The sequence below is a fragment of the Xenopus tropicalis genome, chromosome 4, assembly GCF_000004195.4.
Source record: "Xenopus tropicalis strain Nigerian chromosome 4, UCB_Xtro_10.0, whole genome shotgun sequence".
NCBI lineage: Eukaryota > Metazoa > Chordata > Amphibia > Anura > Pipidae > Xenopus > Xenopus tropicalis.
Genome location: NC_030680.2, coordinates 11159521 through 11180114, shown reverse-complemented (window position 1 = coordinate 11180114; position 20594 = coordinate 11159521). Strand labels below are relative to the sequence as shown.

General features: G+C 45.4%; 1 protein-coding gene across 1 annotated transcript in view; it reads left to right on the top strand.

Moving 5' to 3' along the window:
• The window catches only part of pdhx (pyruvate dehydrogenase complex component X), a 40936-nt gene that overhangs the window by 4691 nt on the left and 15651 nt on the right, over positions 1-20594 (top strand). Inside the window, exons 2-5 of the mRNA XM_031900436.1 lie at positions 2006-2089; positions 3662-3762; positions 13900-14081; positions 15034-15132. Of these exons, the coding sequence (XP_031756296.1) occupies positions 2006-2089; positions 3662-3762; positions 13900-14081; positions 15034-15132 (466 nt within the window). The remainder of the gene's footprint in view (positions 1-2005; positions 2090-3661; positions 3763-13899; positions 14082-15033; positions 15133-20594) is intronic.

Here is a 20594-nt window from a genome sequence, read left to right as displayed (position 1 = left end):
GGTACCCCTGGAACTATAGCAGGTAGACTGTTACCCCAATGTTTCTATATATCTGTAACCTTGTTATGGGCTAAGGGGGCCCAGCCTGAAGGCCAGTTAGGGGGGGATTTGGGGTGAGTGCTTATTTGTGCCCTGGGTACCCCTGGAACTATAGCAGGGTGACTGTTACCCCAATGTTTCTATATATCTGTAACCTTGTTATGGGCTAAGGGGGCCCAGCCTGAAGGCCAGTTAGGGGGGGATTTGGGGTGAGTGCTTATTTGTGCCCTGGGTACCCCAGGAACTATAGCAGGGTGACTGTTACCCCAATGTTTCTATATATCTGTAACCTTGTTATGGGCTAACAGTCACCCCGCTATAGTTCCAGGGGTACCCAGGGCACAAATAAGCACTCACACCAAATCCCCCCCTAACTGGCCTTCAGGCTGGGCCCCCTTAGCCCATAACAAGGTTACAGATATATAGAAACATTGGGGTAACAGTCACCCTGCTATTGTCCCTGGTTTGTAAATGACATATAAATCAGAAGGCAGATCTATGCTATTTAGTTGATGCTCTCTCTGGTTGTAGTCTGGCCTGGGGGGGGGGTGTTATTTTGATGTAGGAAGCAGCTGATGATTCAGAACTGCAGAATTGTGATTAGATTAATTAATGAGCCACAAGCCCTAATTGGACTTGGTGCCCAACCCCGAGGCCAGTAAGACTGCAGACTGGCACACAGGGGGGTTCCATCTTATTTTTGGCTGCTATGCGCATTATGTGCAGTAGGTGGCAGTAGCTGACCGGGATTTACAACCTTGTGGCTGCTTTACCCCCTGCCTGCAGGGAAGCCGATAAAATGAGGTCAGCCCTCAAGAGGGGGCCAGGAATAGTGTCATGGTAAAATGGTGAGGAGATAACAGATTATCTGCCGACTCTTCATCTGTTTACATCCTCCGGCCTCTCTTCTGCTCCCCCGTTCTTTTATAAATGCACACACATATATACAGATAGATATAAAATCCATGCACGTTCCCATAGACAAACACACAATACTGTAGATGCATAAGGTAAAGTGGTTAGTGCACAATGCATGGGTGCAGCTTGGCCACTTGGTTGGGTGTCTATGTGCCCACTCTGTTGCCCAGCGTTGGCACCCACACAGGCAGAGATGGGTGCATTCGTACCAAGGTGACAAGTGTGTGTTCCTTCCAGGAAATGTCTCGTTGCTGTCACGGCCAATCATTCAACCCGATCCAACAACAGGCCCCCCCCCCCAGGCCCGCAGGCAGGTGGCAGGAGGCAGGAGTCATTCAGCCATAACCCGATTACAGCAACGGGAAGATTCCTATGCTGGACTTGGGAAGCATTAAAGGGGAAATAAACCACATCAGACAAAAATGTCTGTGTATGCAGTGTGCTTAGCCAACATCAGGGCTTCTTCCTACAGGACAGGAAGAACTGGGGCAAATCCGTGTGATGTTTGGCTACGGCACATGGGGTGCACGGACACGGGGAGGGGGGCACGGCCGGCTGCATGTGTGTGTAACGTGTGCCGTGCTTAGGAGATCTTCTGCTTCTGACCTCCTAAATCAGGTCCCCATGTAATCCTGCTAATCCCATTACACGGTTTCTCCTGAGCAGGTGTAACACTTGGCACGCTGGTCCCAGGGCCTCGGCCCCTTTCGCTTCTTAATGCCACTGCTAGGGAGCGTTGGCAAAGCTCAAACCTCACTCTTATCTCAGTTAATCCCAGTGGTAAATGGAGGTGCTGGGGGGGCAGAGTCTGTTTATAGAGTTAGCAAAAAATCCATGTTTGTCACCCAGTTGGCATTTACATGAAGCGAGTGGCGGCGCCACTTACTGTAGGCCGTGAAGGTGCCCGGAGGCACGGTGATGTGATTATTACACAGGGATGCTCATGTTTATTCAGCCTGTCAGTGCCTTGCTCTGCTGTCAGGTGTAAGAACCTATATATAGGCCTGAATGTGCTGAACTGACCAAATTCTCTCTCCCCCCCCCTTAGGGGTGCCCGGCGTCCAGGTCTTCATGCCTGCCCTATCCCCCACCATGGAGGAGGGAAACATCGTTAAGTGGATGAAAAAAGAAGGTGAGTTTAGTTACCTAATCAAAACATTCATTTCACTGGGGTGTTGGTGCTCAGTGCCACATAAAGCAGTGCTGAGCACCAACACCCACTGTGCTCTCATACTGTGCAGCCTAAGGGGAGCATGGCAGCTCCAACCCATACGCAATGAAAGAAAGTTCTGTGTACACTGTACCCTTGTAGGGAAACATTTAATGGTATAAATACATTCATTTTTACCCAACACTTGTAGATCTTCTGCATAGCCAGCAGAGGGCACTGTTGCACAGCATAAACTGCAGCTAGCCTAACCAGCCATGCCAGTACTGCTCGTGATTTCCATGTAAAAGGGCCAGTAACACCAACAAGAAGACGGGGGTGCCATATTCGGTTAAATATCAACACTTTTGAAGAGCGTTGTCTTCAGATAATAATAATAATAGCCAAGGGGCAAGGGACAGTTGGGCTGTGGGACCCACATTTGCTGACGCTGTTACAATACATTGATTTTAGTGAGAGGTCAGATGCCCTTTACGACTCTCTCTAGACATCTAGCATTAAAAGTGCAATTCTCTCACAAAAGATCGCCGTTGGTGGTCAGTAAATAATGTATCTGCAGCTGACAAACCGATGTAACATGGTACTGTAAATATCCTTTGACTTTTATGGCGTGACTGGCCCTTTAAGTGTATAAAAAGCCCATTACACACCAATAAGAAGTGATGCTGGAGGTGTGAAGTGCTTGATAGGATGTATTCCCCGGTGGCACCCAATGTGTGTATACTCGTTTAGAGGGTCTTGCGAAGGACACACACGCTATAAACCCTGTTTTTGCAAGAGAAATAACCTTCCTTGGTTAAAGGGGAAGCAAAACATCAGAAGGCATTTTGCTTGGTACACTCCAATACATTTAGCATTCCCAGTAAAAACCAAATTCCATAAATGGTAAAACCTATTAAATGAAACATTTGTATTTATCCTCTTGAGTCTGTTATTACCCTTTATGTTACTCTCCTGGCTGCTCTCCTCCCCATGGTTATGAAGTGGGTGGGGCTTGCAGTGTTTACTGTTTATCTATGGGTAATGCAAACTGATGTCCTATTTGTATTTATCCTCTTGAGTCTCAGTAATTACCCTTTGTTACTCTCCTGGCTGCTCTCTTCCCCATGGTAAAGAAGTGGGTGGGGCTTGCAGTGTTGCTTGTTTATCTCTGGGTAATGCGAACTGATGACAGAGCTTTGGTTATTAGGGTAGCTCCCAGGGAAGGGGTCACAGGTGGTCAAGGACCCTGTCCTAGTGGAGGAGGGCCTTGACAGCTATGATTGTTTAATTTCAGGTCCAGATTGGGGAGAAGCTTATTTGGGACAGGGTTTTCATTCAGGGCCGATATGTGGTCCAATTAGACAAAACTGGGACCCCTTTTTAATTAGTCGTCAGGGCCAGCCCCCCCACCTTCCCGGGGGGCAGGCCAGGCTATAGGCTAGTAACCCACCCACTAACGAGTTATGAGTTTTTCCATTGAAATCCCATATTTTGTCATAATTACGGATGTGCATATATTCGTTACTAACGATATGTTTTCAAATGTTACTTAAGGTGAGACGGTCAGTGCGGGAGATGCCCTGTGTGAAATCGAAACGGACAAAGCCGTGGTTACCATGGAATCCAATGACGATGGCGTACTGGCAAAAATTCTGGTAAAATAAATAAAGAATTTTTCAGATACAGTATTCAGGGTCATGTGACGGCAGCGTGTCTACAAATGCAGCCTCCGCAGAACCGGCTTTTTCCGGGGGTTCTCCTCTTTGTTCCGTGCCAGCGACTCGCTCCCGATGTAGAGAATCACAGTCGCCCCGGGCCCTTTGCAGCGGCCCCTTTTTACTGAGAGAAGCATCTTGTCTGGATTTCATTGCACACCCCAGTGAGCCGAGCGCCGCCGGCAGCACGAACTGCAGATCCTTCCAAAATAGCTCCGCTCATCTGCCTCTAAAGGGGGTTTCTCTTGTGCTGGGGAGGGCTATTTATAGAGCTGCAATTAAATAACAGGGATATGAAAGGGCTCTCATTGTGAGCTTTATCATATCCATAGAGCCATTAGCTGTTCCATTGCTCATACAGAACATGAGCATTATATATCTATATATAGGCTTCTGCTTCCCTTATGGCCTTCAGCAGTTACATTAATACCCCAGAAAGGCAGAATAGAGAAGCAGGGAACATTGAATCTAAAGGTAAACTTTCCCTTTGGAAAGATCCTAACCTGTCGTTTTACTTTTTAGTATGTTGCCGACAATAATACAAAACAATGGTCTTTGCAACACTTTCAGGGGCTATCGGGTTGCTAGGATCTAATTTTCCCTAGCAACCAGGCAGGGCTTTGAATGAGAGACTGGAAGATAAATAGGAAAGGCCTGAACAGAAAGATAATGAATGAAAAGTAACAATGACAATGGAACTTATAGAGAAATAGTTCCTTGACTTCTGGGGGGTAGTTACCCCCCTCCCCCCCAGTGGTGTGAATGAAAGATTGGAAGAGCAAGAGGACTGGGCCTGAACTGAACAATAAGTAATTATTTGTTTACATTTTCTATCTGTATGTCTGTCTGTCTCTCTATCTCTCTATCTAATAGCAATATTGTACCTAAAATTGGTGCTTTGCAGGGATATTAGTAAGAGTAAAGGATTATTTTGTGTTGATTAGAGGGTAAAATACATAGGGAGTAATGTACCCCCTACTGTAAATGATAAGGATATTAGCAGTCACTGAGGGGTTCTGTGCCCATATAAAGGCACAAGGCTGCAGGCTGAGTTATACAGGGAACTCTGAGTATCACTCATGTATTATAAGGGATAATGTACCCCCTACTGTAAATGATAAGGATATTAGCAGTCACTGAGGGGTTCTGTGCCCATATAAAGGCACAAGGCTGCAGGCTGAGTTATACAGGGAACTCTGAGTATCACTCATGTATTATAAGGGATAATGTACCCCCTACTGTAAATGATAAGGATATTAGCAGTCACTGAGGGGTTCTGTGCCCATATAAAGGCACAAGGCTGCAGGCTGAGTTATACAGGGAACTCTGAGTATCACTCATGTATTATAAGGGATAATGTACCCCCTACTGTAAATGATAAGGATATTAGAAGTCACTGAGGGGTTCTGTGCCCATATAAAGGCACAAGGCTGCAGGCTGAGTTATACAGGGAACTCTGAGTATCACTCATGTATTATAAGGGATAATGTACCCCCTACTGTAAATGATAAGGATATTAGCAGTCACTGAGGGGTTCTGTGCCCATATAAAGGCACAAGGCTGCAGGCTGAGTTATACAGGGAACTCTGAGTATCACTCATGTATTATAAGGGATAATGTACCCCCTACTGTAAATGATAAGGATATTAGCAGTCACTGAGGGGTTCTGTGCCCATATAAAGGCACAAGGCTGCAGGCTGAGTTATACAGGGAACTCTGAGTATCACTCATGTATTATAAGGGATAATGTACCCCCTACTGTAAATGATAAGGATATTAGCAGTCACTGAGGGGTTCTGTGCCCATATAAAGGCACAAGGCTACAGGCTGAGTTATACAGGGAACTCTGAGTATCTCGGATGACTCTTGAATAAATAGGAAACTATGAGGCATGGGTAATGCTTGAGCTCCCACTTGTGTATGTAATTAAAATGCAGAGTGGGATGATGCTGCTAAATAAACAGGCCCCTTATACTTTCCCATCTGTTTAATTAGAATGGATTATTCTCCCCCCCCCCCCCCCATCCTTTAGCTGGTGATTATACTGAGAGATACCTATAGAGCCCACCAATGGGTGCTCTGTATGTAATATATATATAATATATATAGGCATGGGGATCCCTTATCAGATGCCTATTATCCAGAAAGCTCTGAATTGCAGGAAGGCCATCTCCCATAGAGCCAATTTTAAGAAAATAATTGCAATTTTCTTGTTCACTTTTGAGTTAACTTTTAGTATGATTTAGAGAGCAATATTCTGAGACAATTTGCAATTGGTCTTCATTTTTTATTTGCCCTTTTTTTAATTACTTGAATAATTGTTCAGAAACTCATCATTTTGGAGTTATAACAGCAATCTGGTTGCTAGTGCCCAAATAACCTTAGCAACCAAAGAGTGCTTTGAATGAGATACTGTAGGTGGGCATATTGGAAGAAGATCTGGTTACTTGGTGACCTCGCTAAGTGAGTGGATCGTACAGTGTATGGCCACCTTAAGATCTGCTGGTTCAGCTAAATGAAAGCAGCTTTACCTGATTGGCCACCAATTGTTTAGCCTGTGGGCCAATGATTGGATCATACTGGAGGCACTGGGAGATCCTTTAGGAGAGGGCCTCATCAACACAGCAATGCAGTCCTTGCCCCGCAGGATTTTCTACTCTGCCTGATAGATATCTGACCTTTTTTTTTTCTAAAATTCAGATCTTAATTGGGACGGCCCAATACATGAACCAATAAGCTACTGACTTGGTGTTGGGGGGCTGAGTTATGTATGGCCTCCTTGTCTTTCCTTAAGGTGGCCATACACGTGCCGACTGTAGCTGCCGATATCGGTACCATGGACCGATTCAGCAGCTTATCGGCCTGTGTAGGGGCAGAATCGATGACCATGCCTGACCGATATCTGGCCAAACGATTGAATTTAGCCTACATTTTCCCGATATCACCCACGCGTAGGTGGGGGGATCTCTGGAGAAGATCCGCTCGCTCGGCGACCTCACCAAGCGAGTGGATCTTAACGTGTATGGCCACCTTAACCCTGCCTCCTAGTCTGTGTCCACCACTAACTCTTCCAGGGTGGGGAACATTGTAGGGCAGATAGAGCCACCATTGCCTTGGGTGCTAGAACTCCTTGGCCTGACTCAGGTCACATTCCCTTATTGTACAATAGCAACATGATGTCTTTGTGACCAAAACAGTTTTCTGGCCGCCCAAGTAACCTTTATTGGGAAGCAAATACTGTTTCTCCCAGTGGGAGGGTCGTAAATGTTATTTCTGGAACCGTCTTGCTCCGACATTCTATAGGGGTTTCCTTTGGTGCCTGTCCTATTCACACCACCTGACCTCTGTGGCCTTTCTTGGGAACGTCATTGGGATTTTCTTCACAAGCTCCGACCCTTGGGACTTGGAATAGCTCAGCGGCCCAAATGCTCCTTCTGCCTTATGAAATATTTAGAGCGCCGGCTGACATTATTAGCGAGATCTGTATCCCTAAGGTTTGGGATCTGCAGACAGAAGGTACAGTCCCCAGTCCATTTATTAACCCATTACTGTGCTCAGGTCACAGTCTGGTGATTTAATGCTCCAAATGCCGCTGGCAGACCCAGAGATTTGGGAACCGCTTCTAGTTTTTAGAGCTTCTATCTGGAAATCTGGAAATTCTTCATCTGTCCATCATATTATTTTAGTATAAATAAAAATAACCAAGAGGAGGGCTTTTTTTTTGGTTCAAACTCCTCCTTTGAGGTCCAGAATTTAACCAGGACCCCTCTTGGCACATAAGAAGCCTACAGACATACAGTATGTATGTGTCCATATCGGCCAAATTTCCAACAATACAGAGGCCAGAAATAGGTGTTTGCAGATAATGGATATTTTTCTAGAAATGTTGGTGGCCTTCAGCCTACCTGAAGCCCTTTCTCTGCTCACACATTCTGGGGGCTACTAAAGTTGGGATTGGACTAGTCGGCTGGGGTAGGAGGCCCTTGGGGTCTAGTTCTCCAGTACTCCCAATCCGATTATAGATTATATGGTACCTCAAAATATATCCAGTCCTTCTGTGAGTAAATAAGGCAAGTGAGCCTACCCTGATCTAGGCTATGGAGCTGGCACATTTTTGGCTTTCACCTTTTGAGTAATTACAGTGAAACAGTTTGTTTTTGTATGTCTGTTTATGAGCCCCCCACGGTGCAGGAGCAGTCCCTGAGACTGGTCACTAATGACACATTGTTGCCTCTATATTTACTCCTATCTGCCCTTTTATGACCCACATGGGTCTAAATACAGTTTAACCCTCTGGTCGCACATTCATTCCCTTCCTGCTTATGTCCACAGGGCTCATAAAAACCAGTGTGCGCACCATGATTGTTTGTTATTGTGTGGCCCCTCCAGATTCCTAAGTCAGTGGGCCATATAGCAGAAATGCCTTATTCATTGAGGTTGTGGGCTTTTATTTACATAGTGCCAACACATGCTGCAGTTCCTTACAGATATTATACACCATTCTCATCAGTCCCTGCCCCAGTGAGCTTACAATCTAAGGTCCCTATCCCATTCCCATCAGTCCCTGCCCCAGTGGAGCTTACAATCTAAGGTCCCTATCACATTCCCATCAGTCCCTGCCCCAGTGAGCTTACAATCTAAGGTCCCTATCACATTCCCATCAGTCCCTGCCCCAGTGAGCTTACAATCTAAGGTCCCTATCACATTCCCATCAGCCCCTGCCCCAGTGAGCTTACAATCTAAGGTCCCTATCACATTCCCATCAGTCCCTGCCCCAGTGAGCTTACAATCTAAGGTCCCTATCACATTCCCATCAGTCCCTGCCCCAGTGAGCTTACAATCTAAGGTCCCTACCACATTCCCATCAGTCCCTGCCCCAGTGAGTTTACAATCTAAGGTCCCTATCCCATTCCCATCAGTTCCTGCCCCACTAGAGCTTACAATCTAAGGTCCCTATCACATTCCCATCAGTCCCCTTGGAGCTTACAATCTAAGGTCCCTATCACATTCCCATCAGTCCCTGCCCCAGTGGAGCTTACAATCTAAGGTCCCTATCCCATTCCCATCAGTCCCTGCCCCAGTGGAGCTTACAAGCTAAGATCCCTGTAGCATTCCCATCAGCCCCTGTCCCAGTGAAGCTTACAGTCTAAAGCAGGGGCGGGCTAAGCTGACTGGGCGCCCTAGGCAACCTGGTCAGCCACCTCTACCCTGCAACCTCCCCCCACATGGAATGTGTCCCCTACCTTTTATACAGATACAACAATATATATATATAGCTATATTAAAGAAACCATTTTATACTGTTGGTACTGAATATGTTGGTACAGGTATAGGATCCCTTATCCAGAAACCAGTTATCCAGAAAGTTCCAAATTACGGAAAGGCCATCTCCCATAGAGTCCACTATAAGAAAATAAATCTAATTTTTTTTAAATTATTTCCTTTTTCTCTGTAATAAAACAGTACCTGTACTTGATCCCAACTAAGATATAATTACCCCTTATTGGGGCAGAACAGCCCTATTGGGTTTATTTAATGGTTAAATGATTCCCTTTTCTCTGTAATAATAAAACAGTACCTGTACTTGATCCCAACTAAGATATAATTACCCCTTATTGGGGGCAGAACAGCCCTATTGGGTTTATTTAATGGTTAAATGATTCCCTTTTCTCTGTAATAATAAAACAGTACCTGTACTTGATCCCAACTAAGATATAATTCCCCCTTATTGGGGGCAGAACAGCCCTATTGGGTTTATTTAATGGTTAAATGATTCCCTTTTCTCTGTAATAATAAAACAGTACCTGTACTTGATCCCAACTAAGATATAATTACCCCTTATTGGGGGCAGAACAGCCCTATTGGGTTTATTTAATGGTTAAATGATTCCCTTTTCTCTGTAATAATAAAACAGTACCTGTACTTGATCCCAACTAAGATATAATTACCCCTTATTGGGGGCAGAACAGCCCTATTGGGTTTATTTAATGGTTAAATGATTCCCTTTTCTCTGTAATAATAAAACAGTACCTGTACTTGATCCCAACTAAGATATAATTCCCCCTTATTGGGGGCAGAACAGCCCTATTGGGTTTATTTAATGGTTAAATGATTCCCTTTTCTCTGTAATAATAAAACAGTACCTGTACTTGATCCCAACTAAGATATAATTACCCCTTATTGGGGGCAGAACAGCCCTATTGGGTTTATTTCATGGTTAAATGATTCCCTTTTCTCTGTAATAATAAAACAGTACCTGTACTTGATCCCAACTAAGATATAATTACCCCTTATTGGGGGCAGAACAGCCCTATTGGGTTTATTTAATGGTTAAATGATTCCCCTTTCTCTGTAATAATAAAACAGTACCTGTACTTGATCCCAACTAAGATATAATTACCCCTTATTGGGGGCAGAACAGCCCTATTGGGTTTAAATTATGTTTTATCCAAATTACGGAAAACCCCAGGTCCCGATCATTCTGGATAACCGGTCCTATACCTGTATATAAATACAATAATAATCAGGCTAAACCCTGACTTCTCTGCTCACGACTCGGTGCCGCCGCTGCCCCCAGACTGACATACAGAATGTTGATGTGCATTGTGTGCTTCTCGGCCAATTTGCATTCTGAACGAGCCAAACGTTCCTTTTATTTATATCCCATTCTCTGCGCTTTGCTCTTTATCTCCGGCTGCATTTATTTTCATTTCATTAGCCTGCCTCCTGCCTTAAGTGCTCCTTACTATGAAATGCTGCTTATATTGAGTGCCATATTCCCTTACTATGTTTATTGTTACTGGTTATCCTTTTCTGTACTCTTAAAACAAAAGTCTGTTCTTCTGATCAGCTTTCCACCGGTAATTCCCTTTATTGCCAGTGGAAAGACTTTTTGGGGAGATCAGTCGCCCGTGATTGTAGGGATTTATTGAGGGCGACCAATCTCCCCGTGGGGCATTACCCTAAGCCACAGAAGTAACCAGCTTTGTCTTGGGTTTCAAGCCCAGCGACGGCCTCTGAGCTGTTCCTATTTGTCTTTATATTTATTTATACTGAACCTACATACAGTCGCCGATAGGCAGCCATCATTTGTATGGTGTTTTATTAACCCCAAATACAGCTGTTGGGTATGGGTTATTCATTTTAAAGCTTAAAAGACAATAAAATGGGAAATCACTAAAGGTGCTGTCCCGCCAAGCTGGGAATTCCTGCATGACCCAGATAATGTTACTCTATGGGAATCTTTCTATTCCAATAAAGTCTGTTTCCATGTTGTGTATGTACCGATATGCAGCTGTTATTTGTGTGTTGAGGATGCACAGGGAACAGTTGTCTGATTGCCAAGATGTTGATGGTTTAGTGAAAGCTAGAAAAAAGTCTAGCTGCAGTACTCACCAGTATCCAGCCTTGTTCTATCCTCCCACGATCAACATTGACAAATGTAAAGACTCTGAGAGCAACACAAGCACCATAAAAGTTCATGGAGGAGCCAAATAAGGGCTGTGATTGGCTATTAGGCAGCCTCTATGCACCCTATCAGCTTACAGGGGCTTTATTTGGTAGGAAATCTTGTTTTTATTCAACCAACTTGCCAAATTCAACTTGCCCCCAAGTCAGGAATTCAAACATAACTATTTGGGGGCACTGAGAGCAACATCCAAGGGGTGGGGGAGCAACATGTTGCCCTCGAGCCACTGATTGGGGATCACTAGTTTAGAGAAAGCAATTGGCCTGCAGTACTCACCAGTATCCAGCCTTGTTCTATCCTCCCATGATTTTGATTGTTTAGTGAAAGCATGTCTACCTGCAGGACTTGCCAGTGTCCAGCCTTGTTCTATCCTCCCATGATGTCGATGGTTTAGTGAAAGCATGCCTATCTGCAGTACTCACCAGTATCCAGCCTTGTTCTATCCTCTCATGAAGTTGATGGTTTAGTGAAAGCTGTCTACCTGCAGTACTCACCAGTATCCAGCCTTGTTCTATCCTCCCATGATGTTGATGGTTTAGTGAAAGCAGTCAGCCTGCAGTACTCACCAGTATCCAGCCTTGTTCTATCCTCCCATGATTTTGATTGTTTAGTGAAAGCATGTCTACCTGCAGGACTTGCCAGTATCCAGCCTTGTTCTGTCCTCCCATGAAGTTGATGGTTTAGTGAAAGCAATCGGCCTGCAGTATTCACCAGTATCCAGCCTTGTTCTATCCTCCCATGAAGTTGATGGTTTAGTGAAAGCTGTCTACTTGCAGTACTCACCAGTATCCAGCCTTGTTCTATCCTCCCATGAAGTTGATGGTTTAGTGAAAGCCTTCAGCCTGCAGTACTCACCAGTATCCAGCCTTGTTCTATCCTCCCATGATGTTGATGGTTTAGTGAAAGCCTTCAGCCTGCAGTACTCACCAGTATCCAGCCTTGTTCTATCCTCCCATGATGTTGATGGTTTAGTGAAAGCCTTCAGCCTGCAGTACTCACCTGTATCCAGCCTTGTTCTATCCTCCCATGATGTTGATGGTTTAGTGAAAGCCTTCAGCCTGCAGTACTCACCAGTATCCAGCCTTGTTCTGTCCTCCCATGATGTTGATGGTTTAGTGAAAGCATGTCTACCTGCAGTACTCACCAGTATCCAGCCTTGTTCCATCCTCCCATGATGTTGATGGTTTAGTGAAAGCCTTCAGCCTGCAGTACTCACCAGTATCCAGCCTTGTTCTATCCTCCCATGAAGTTGATGGTTTAGTGAAAGCTGTCTACTTGCAGTACTCACCAGTATCCAGCCTTGTTCTATCCTCCCATGAAGTTGATGGTTTAGTGAAAGCTGTCTACTTGCAGTACTCACCTGTATCCAGCCTTGTTCTGTCCTCCCATGATGTTGATGGTTTAGTGAAAGCAGTTGGCCTGCAGTACTCAACAACATGGCAGCACCTGTGACTGTCAGTTGCAGATAGAGGCTTTACCTATTGGATATAAGTATCCAATCACTGTTTTTAATACTAATTTTAAAGCTTAAGGGACAATAAAAGGATTTCCTGCTGGGCCCAGATGAAGTCACTGTATGGGAATCCGGCCTTCTGTTCCTATAAAGTGAAGCCCTGTCCCCAGCCCTGTTACCTACATATCAAGTCTCACTTTATTGCATTCCCTGCATTGCTACAAAGCAGATACACATCTCACATCTGACGTGCCATTCCCATTTTTATTGCTTCAGTTCAATAAGGCATATGTTGCACACTTGGAAACCCTTAAAAAAAAATAAATGAAAAAAATAAAATAGAATATATAACCCAATTAACCCCTGGTATAAGCAGCTTCATTTTCTTGTTGTTCTTTTATTGCTAGGGGCTGTGGGTATTTAGGAATTTAATACCCCCATCGAGTGTTCTCTGCACAACAGCTGGGAAAGATCAGTTTCATTGATCCAGCTCTTTACTAAGGGTCTAGATACTGTGCCTGAAATACCAGCGGGTCAATAGGTGCTATTTATTAGATCTCTGATACCAGCCTGGGACCTCAATCAATAGTTCCACTTTGACAGCTTGAATGGAGTAAACTGCTCTCTCTGTAGCACATTGTCCTTAGAAGTCAACAAAGAATTAGGCTGGAATTGTTACACCCTATGTTTTGGGGTTCTGTACCAGACCAAGGCCCCCACAGCCCGTTAGCAGGGAAGAACTGTGCCCCTGAAGGTGCCCCCAGTAGCCCCCCCCATCTTTTCTGCTGATTCCCAGCACATACTCTGGGCTGCTGGCACTTACCTGCACTTAGGGCCCCACTCACTATATACAGTATATATACACTATAACTGTCACTATATACTGTATATATACACTATAACTGTCACTATATACAGTATATATACGCTATAACGGGCACTATATACAGTATATATATGCTATAACTGGCACTATATACAGTATATATACGCTATAACGGGCACGATATACTGTATATATACACTATAACGGGCACGATATACTGTATATATACACTATAACGGGCACGATATACTGTATATATACACTATAACGGGCACGATATACACTTTTTTTTTTTTAATTCTATACTAATTGGAATACTCTGTACCGCAGGTGGAGGAGGGCAGCAGGAACGTGCGCCTTGGCTCCTTGATCGCCCTACTGGTGGAAGAAGGGCAAGACTGGAAGCAAGTGGATATTCCCAGTGTCAAAGTCTCTCCAACAGCAGCCGCTGCAGCCACACAAAGTGCTGATGTTCCAGCGCCCCAGCCTGTGGCCCCAGCGGCAAAGCTCGGGTATGTCTCCCTGCCTATGTACTGCATAAGTGCCTGTATTAGTGCCAACCTCTACATAGAGATACTATCAGTCTTGGCTTGGGTATGTCTCCCTGCCTATGTACTGCATAAGCGCCTGTATTAGTGCCAACCTCTACATAGAGATACTATCAGTCTTGGCTTGGGTATGTCTCCCTGCCTATGTACTGCATAAGCACCCGTATTAGTATCTCTATGTAGAGGTTGGCACTAATACGGGTGCTTATGCAGTACATAGGCAGGGAGACATACCCAAGCCAAGACTGATAGTATCTCTATGTAGAGGTTGGCACTAATACAGGCGCTTATGCAGTACATAGGCAGGGAGACATACCCAAGCCAAGACTGATATTGCCAACCTCTACATAGAGATACTATCAGTCTTGGCTTGGGTATGTCTCCCTGCCTATGTACTGCATAAGCGCCTGTATTAGTGCCAACCTCTACATAGAGATACTATCAGTCTTGGCATAAGTAAATACCAAGGGGCACTTTATTGGTTTGGAAGCCGAAGTTCCTCATCAGCAGGGCAGTCAAACAGAAATTGTTCAGATTAGCATGTGTTGTAGGTGATATATCCCTTTTAACACTCCATGTGTGTGAATAAGAAATTCTTATGTGTATAACATATGAAAATATACTATAACTAATTTTGCACATTCCTCTGTCCCCTGCTGAGGAGCAATTTCTTGGATCTGTCTGTAGAATTCCTGGCGTGAAAATCGCAAGTGTTTTCATAATTACACTGTACCAGTTGGGTCTGCGTGACGCACGTCAAGCTGTCTTGTAGCTCCTTATTCACATAGAATCAGAACTCTTGGCAGCAGCTCCGGGCAGTTTTGGGCGCCTAGGACCCCAGCACTGCAGGGCAGCAATGCTCACCACTAAGCCACATATAACTGTAAATGACCCCTCATTCTTCCTCCTTCCGCAGGCTGCGTATGAGTCCCGCTGCCCGGCACATCATTGGCACCCATGGGCTAGACTCCAGTTCCATCACCCCTTCTGGGCCTCGAGGAATCCTCACAAAAGAGTAAGTTTCTTTGAAAGTTCCATGGCAGTGATAGCACAAACCCCACTGTCACCAAAGGCTTTCTGTGTACTGCTGGCTTTTATATTCCACCTGAGCAGGTCTGAAATGAGATTCAAAATAGGCCCTGGCATTCCCAGTACCCAGAGGCCCAACAGCCCCCCCCCCCCCAGCAGCCCAATAAATAGTGAGTGTCTATAGCACCTTACAGCCCCCCTGGCATTCCCAGTACCCAGAGGCACAAACAGCCCCCCCCAGCAGCCCAATAAATAGTGAGTGTCTATAGCACCTTACAGCCCCCCTGGCATTCCCAGTACCCAGAGGCACAAACAGCCCCCCCCCAGCAGCCCAATAAATAGTGAGTGTCTATAGCACCTTACAGCCCCCTTGGCATTCCCAGTACCCAGAGGCCCAACAGCCCCCCCCCCAGCAGCCCAATAAATAGTGAGTGTCTACAGCACCTTACAGCCCCCTTGGCATTCCCAGTACCCAGAGGCACAAACAGCCCCCAGCAGCCCAATAAATAGTGAGTGTCTATGGCATCTTACAGCAGCCCCTCTGGCATTTGCCAGAACCCACAGATTGCCAGTCTGGGCCTGGGTGGTGTAAAGCAAGCACTGTGACCTCTAGAGGCTTTATCATATTGCTTTACATTGCCCATTGAGATCAATGTAACCGGCCCCCCCCCCCCCCCCCCCCCCAAAGGCAGTTATTGCTTAAACGTGCTATGGCATATGGGGCATTTTGATCACCGGGGTGCTTGAGCAGAGGGCAATGACATGTCTCTCTTCTCTGTTCCAGCACTGCAACGGTCAAGAGGCCCTGTATCCAATAGACCTTAGCCTTCGACAATCTGCCAGCTTGTGGTTGGCAGTACCTTATTGCACATAGCCCTCCTATTGTGTTATACATCCTGCGAGTGGGGGCATGGTATAACCGATTTACATGGCCAGCCAAACCGTGCTGCAGGACCTATAACCTATTTGTTATGGGTTTGAATTAAAAGCTGACCACACATGAACCAATAAAAGCTGCCGACTCTGTAGCCCCATAACACCCCTCGTGGCCGTTGGTTATTAAAGCAGTTACTTAGAGGGGCAAACTGGGTTCCTAACCCTGCGAGACACAAACATCACATGCATGTCTGTTTATAAAGCAACTATGAACATGAACACTGATAAATAGAGTATTGAGTGCAAGCTGCAGCTGAAGGGCAAATAGCAAAAGCACATGACTGTGGGATAATCTCAAGCCCCGTGGCTCCTCTTCCAGTTCAAATTGGATTTGGGTGCCGTCTGTTACCAAGTCCTGTCTCAGCTCAGCAGTACAGTTTACATTTTGGGTCACTTCCAAGGTAGTCCCTAGATACAATGGCTGGAGGAGCCCACTATGTGATAGTACCCCAAGGTGTGCAGCCAACTCATACCCACACACAGGTGCAGCTGGAGCCCTTGGGATCACTGGCAGCCATTACTAGTCTGGGCATGGACTGGCAATCTGTGGGTTCAGAGGGGCTGCTCTAAGATGCCACAGACACTCGCTATTTATTGGGCTGTGGGGGGGGGGGGGGCTGTTTGTGCCTCTGGGTACTGGGAATGCCAGGGGGGCTGCTGTAAGGTGCCACAGACAGTCACTATTTATTGGGCTGGGGGGGGGGGGCTGTTTGTGCCTCTGGGTACTGGGAATGCCAGGGGGGCTGTAAGGTGCCACAGACAGTCACTATTTATTGGGCTGGGGGGGCTGTTTGTGCCTCTGGGTACTGGGAATACCAGGGGGGCTGTAAGGTGCCACAGACAGTCACTATTTATTGGGCTGGGGGGGGGGGGGGGCTGTTTGTGCCTCTGGGTACTGGGAATGCCAGGGTGGCTGTAAGGTGCCACAGACACTCACTATTTATTGGGCTGGGGGGGCTGTTTGTGCCTCTGGGTACTGGGAATGCCAGGGGGGCTGTAAGGTGCCACAGACAGTCACTATTTATTGGGCTGGGGGGGCTGTTTGTGCCTCTGGGTACTGGGAATGCCAGGGGGGCTGTAAGGTGCCACAGACAGTCACTATTTATTGGGCTGGGGGGGGGGCTGTTTGTGCCTCTGGGTACTGGGAATGCCAGGGGGGCTGTAAGGTGCCACAGACACTCACTATTTATTGGGCGCTGTCATTTTCATGTAAATTTCTCATGTCCCCATGGAACCAACAGCCTCCAAACCAATGTCCTGCGCCTCTTCACCTGGTTGAAACCCATTTGACCCCCAGCTGGCATTGGGTAATCCAGCCTGGGCACCATTCACTTTATGGCAGTTACGGCTGTAGAACTTTTAGCCGCTGGGCAGGGTGGGTAATTATGTCCGTGTCTCATTAATTGACGTTGTCTCAATTCCTCCAAGTTGTTAAACCAACACCCCCCCCCCCATGGCCCTTTATCCCTAGGGACTGATCACAGCCTAACTGTGGGTAAGTTACCATGGCAACAGAAATCCATTTAATTGGCGCCCCGGGCATTGCGACCACTTTACATCTTTTGCAGATTTAGTTTTATTTGATGTGTATTTTTTTAATGTTTTTCTTTGAACGGAATAAGCTCGTTTGATCCTCTTAATTCCTCCCAAGGAAACAATAATTGTATTTTTCAACATGAAACGCTCGGCTCACATTGTCCCTTTATGTGCCACAATGAAACCCGGGGGCGATACAGAAACAATCAACCCCCCCATCTCGTCGCTGCCTAATGTGTAAATCATTGCCACTGCTCTTAATTAACTATTCTGTACCCCCCCCCATATACAATCACTGTAACTGCTCCAGGATTTCCATGGTTAAATCACATCCCCCCACTTTGAGCGGAGCACACTCGCTCGCATTTGTTTTGCAGATGGGGGCTGTCTTCTTACCGAGTAAAAAGCTTTTTCTAAATCGAAAGCCCTGGGGGTCTCCTGTTACTTCTGGATGAATTACAAATAAGCAGAAAAAAATGTATTTTTAGAAACAACGTGTGTAACCCCCCCGCCCCCCCATTTATTTATTCCATCATTATCTGAACACATTTGATGTAATTACGAACTTCAGTACCATTAGATTGTGGGGGGGGGGGGGGGTTCCTATACAACAGATTGGAATTATAAATAAGGAGACCCTATATGTAATATTTATGGTGTTTCCTTAGTGTGTGCAGCCATTAAATTCTGTGGTGGGGGAACGTGTATCAGAGCTGCAGGGTACATGGAGATTGGTAGAGTTGTGCATAAATAATAATATTGTTACTAAAGCATGGCTGCCTCTGCTGTTGTGTGTGGCGTATGTTGCCTTTAATAGGGAACATTCCTTCTCTGTATATTTGTATTTATACATATGGGTAGGAGGTGCCATAGTGTTTCCCTTAGACAGTACAGTATGGGGGTACAGCTTATTGTGTGCCCAGAACATTCCTTCTCTGTATATTTGTATTTATACATATGGGTAGGAGGTGCCATAGTGTTTCCCTTAGACAGTACAGTATGGGGGTACAGCTTATTGTGTGCCCAGAACATTCCTTCTCTGTATATTTGTATTTATACATATGGGTAGGGGGTGCCATAGTGTTTCCCTTAGACAGTACAGTATGGGGGTACAGCTTATTGTGTGCCCAGAACATTCCTTCTCTGTATATTTGTATTTATACATATGGGTAGGAGGTGCCATAGTGTTTCCCTTAGACAGTACAGTATGGGGGTACAGCTTATTGTGTGCCCAGAACATTCCTTCTCTGTATATTTGTATTTATACATATGGGTAGGAGGTGCCATAGTGTTTCCCTTAGACAGTACAGTATGGGGGTACAGCTTATGTGTGCCCAGAACATTCCTTCTCTGTATATTTGTATTTATACATATGGGTAGGGGGTGCCATAGTGTTTCCCTTAGACAGTACAGTATGGGGGTACAGCTTATTGTGTGCCCAGAACATTCCTTCTCTGTATATTTGTATTTATACATATGGGTAGGAGGTGCCATAGTGTTTCCCTTAGACAGTACAGTATGGGGGTACAGCTTATTGTGTGCCCAGAACATTCCTTCTCTGTATATTTGTATTTATACATATGGGTAGGAGGTGCCATAGTGTTTCCCTTAGACAGTACAGTATGGGGGTACAGGTTATTGTGTGCCCAGAACATTCCTTCTCTGTATATTTGTATTTATACATATGGGTAGGGGGTGCCATAGTGTTTCCCTTAGACAGTACAGTATGGGGGTACAGCTTATTCTTTGTATAGAACACTCCTTCTCTGTATATTTGTATTTATACATATGGGTAGGGGGTGCCATAGTGTTTCCCTTAGACAGTACAGTATGGGGGGTACAGCTTATTGTGTGCCCAGAACATTCCTTCTCTGTATATTTGTATTTATACATATGGGTAGGAGGTGCCATAGTGTTTCCCTCTGACCCCCTCCAGCACTCTAAAGGTAAAGGAGGGTTGTGGCATTAGAGAAGCCGCCTCGGGCGACTCAGTGGCCAAAAACTACCCTGGACACATCTCTATGGTACATAAATTCACATGCGTTGTGCCAGGTTATTACATCTATGGGCCCCCCGGCATTTGGGCAAGAGAAAATCCATCCCCGCCCATACCCCATTATAAAGGCATTTAAAAATCCCAGCTGTCTTATATTGATCTTATATTGACTGCCCCTTAGCCATAGAGGCAGAGCTGACAACTTGCTATGATTCTGTCATTCCAAGACTGAAGGAAACAATATTTGTATTATTTATATAGTGTAAGTGAAGTTTATTGTGCTTAACAAACACAACAGAAACAAATTTGTAATTATTTCTTAGGGTGACAGGTCCCCTTTAAACCCCCATTTTATACAGCTGTGACCATTCTGGCATTGTAGGTACTGTTATACAAGAGACACTCCTGCTTATTGGCCACAACTGGTAAATAACATCACTAGTTCCCTTCAGAGATCTGTAGGGGGCAGCATGGAGCTGCTTATGGTTCCAAACCAGCACAGTTATCCCTGTACTTTACTCCTGTCTTTCCTTATCCTGCCCTGGGCTCCTTCTTCTGCACGATTTGCTATCGGATCTACCTGCTCGTTCCTGTTGCTCCGAAAAGAATAAATAGGTTCCGCTATATTAACCTTTCCCGGGTTTATCTGTCCTTTTTGATCATGTGCTATGTGCAACTGACCGCCCGGCCCCAGATACGCCCCCCGTTAATGAATTATAAACCGTGCTCTGTGGGATATTTTGTAAACATTCCCGATCGGAACAGTAACACGTGTGTATTTTAATTCCCTGACGTCCTTTAGGGACAAATATTCCATTTGCAAGTTAAATAAAGACCTTTATATACAGATTGTCCTTATTGGAGGCATCCGCATTGGAGGCATTTAGGACCGAATCGGCGGTTTTGTTTGACCCATGTATGGCCAACTTAATTCACTTATATGTAGAACAAAATAGAAGTTACAACAGGTGCCTATATGC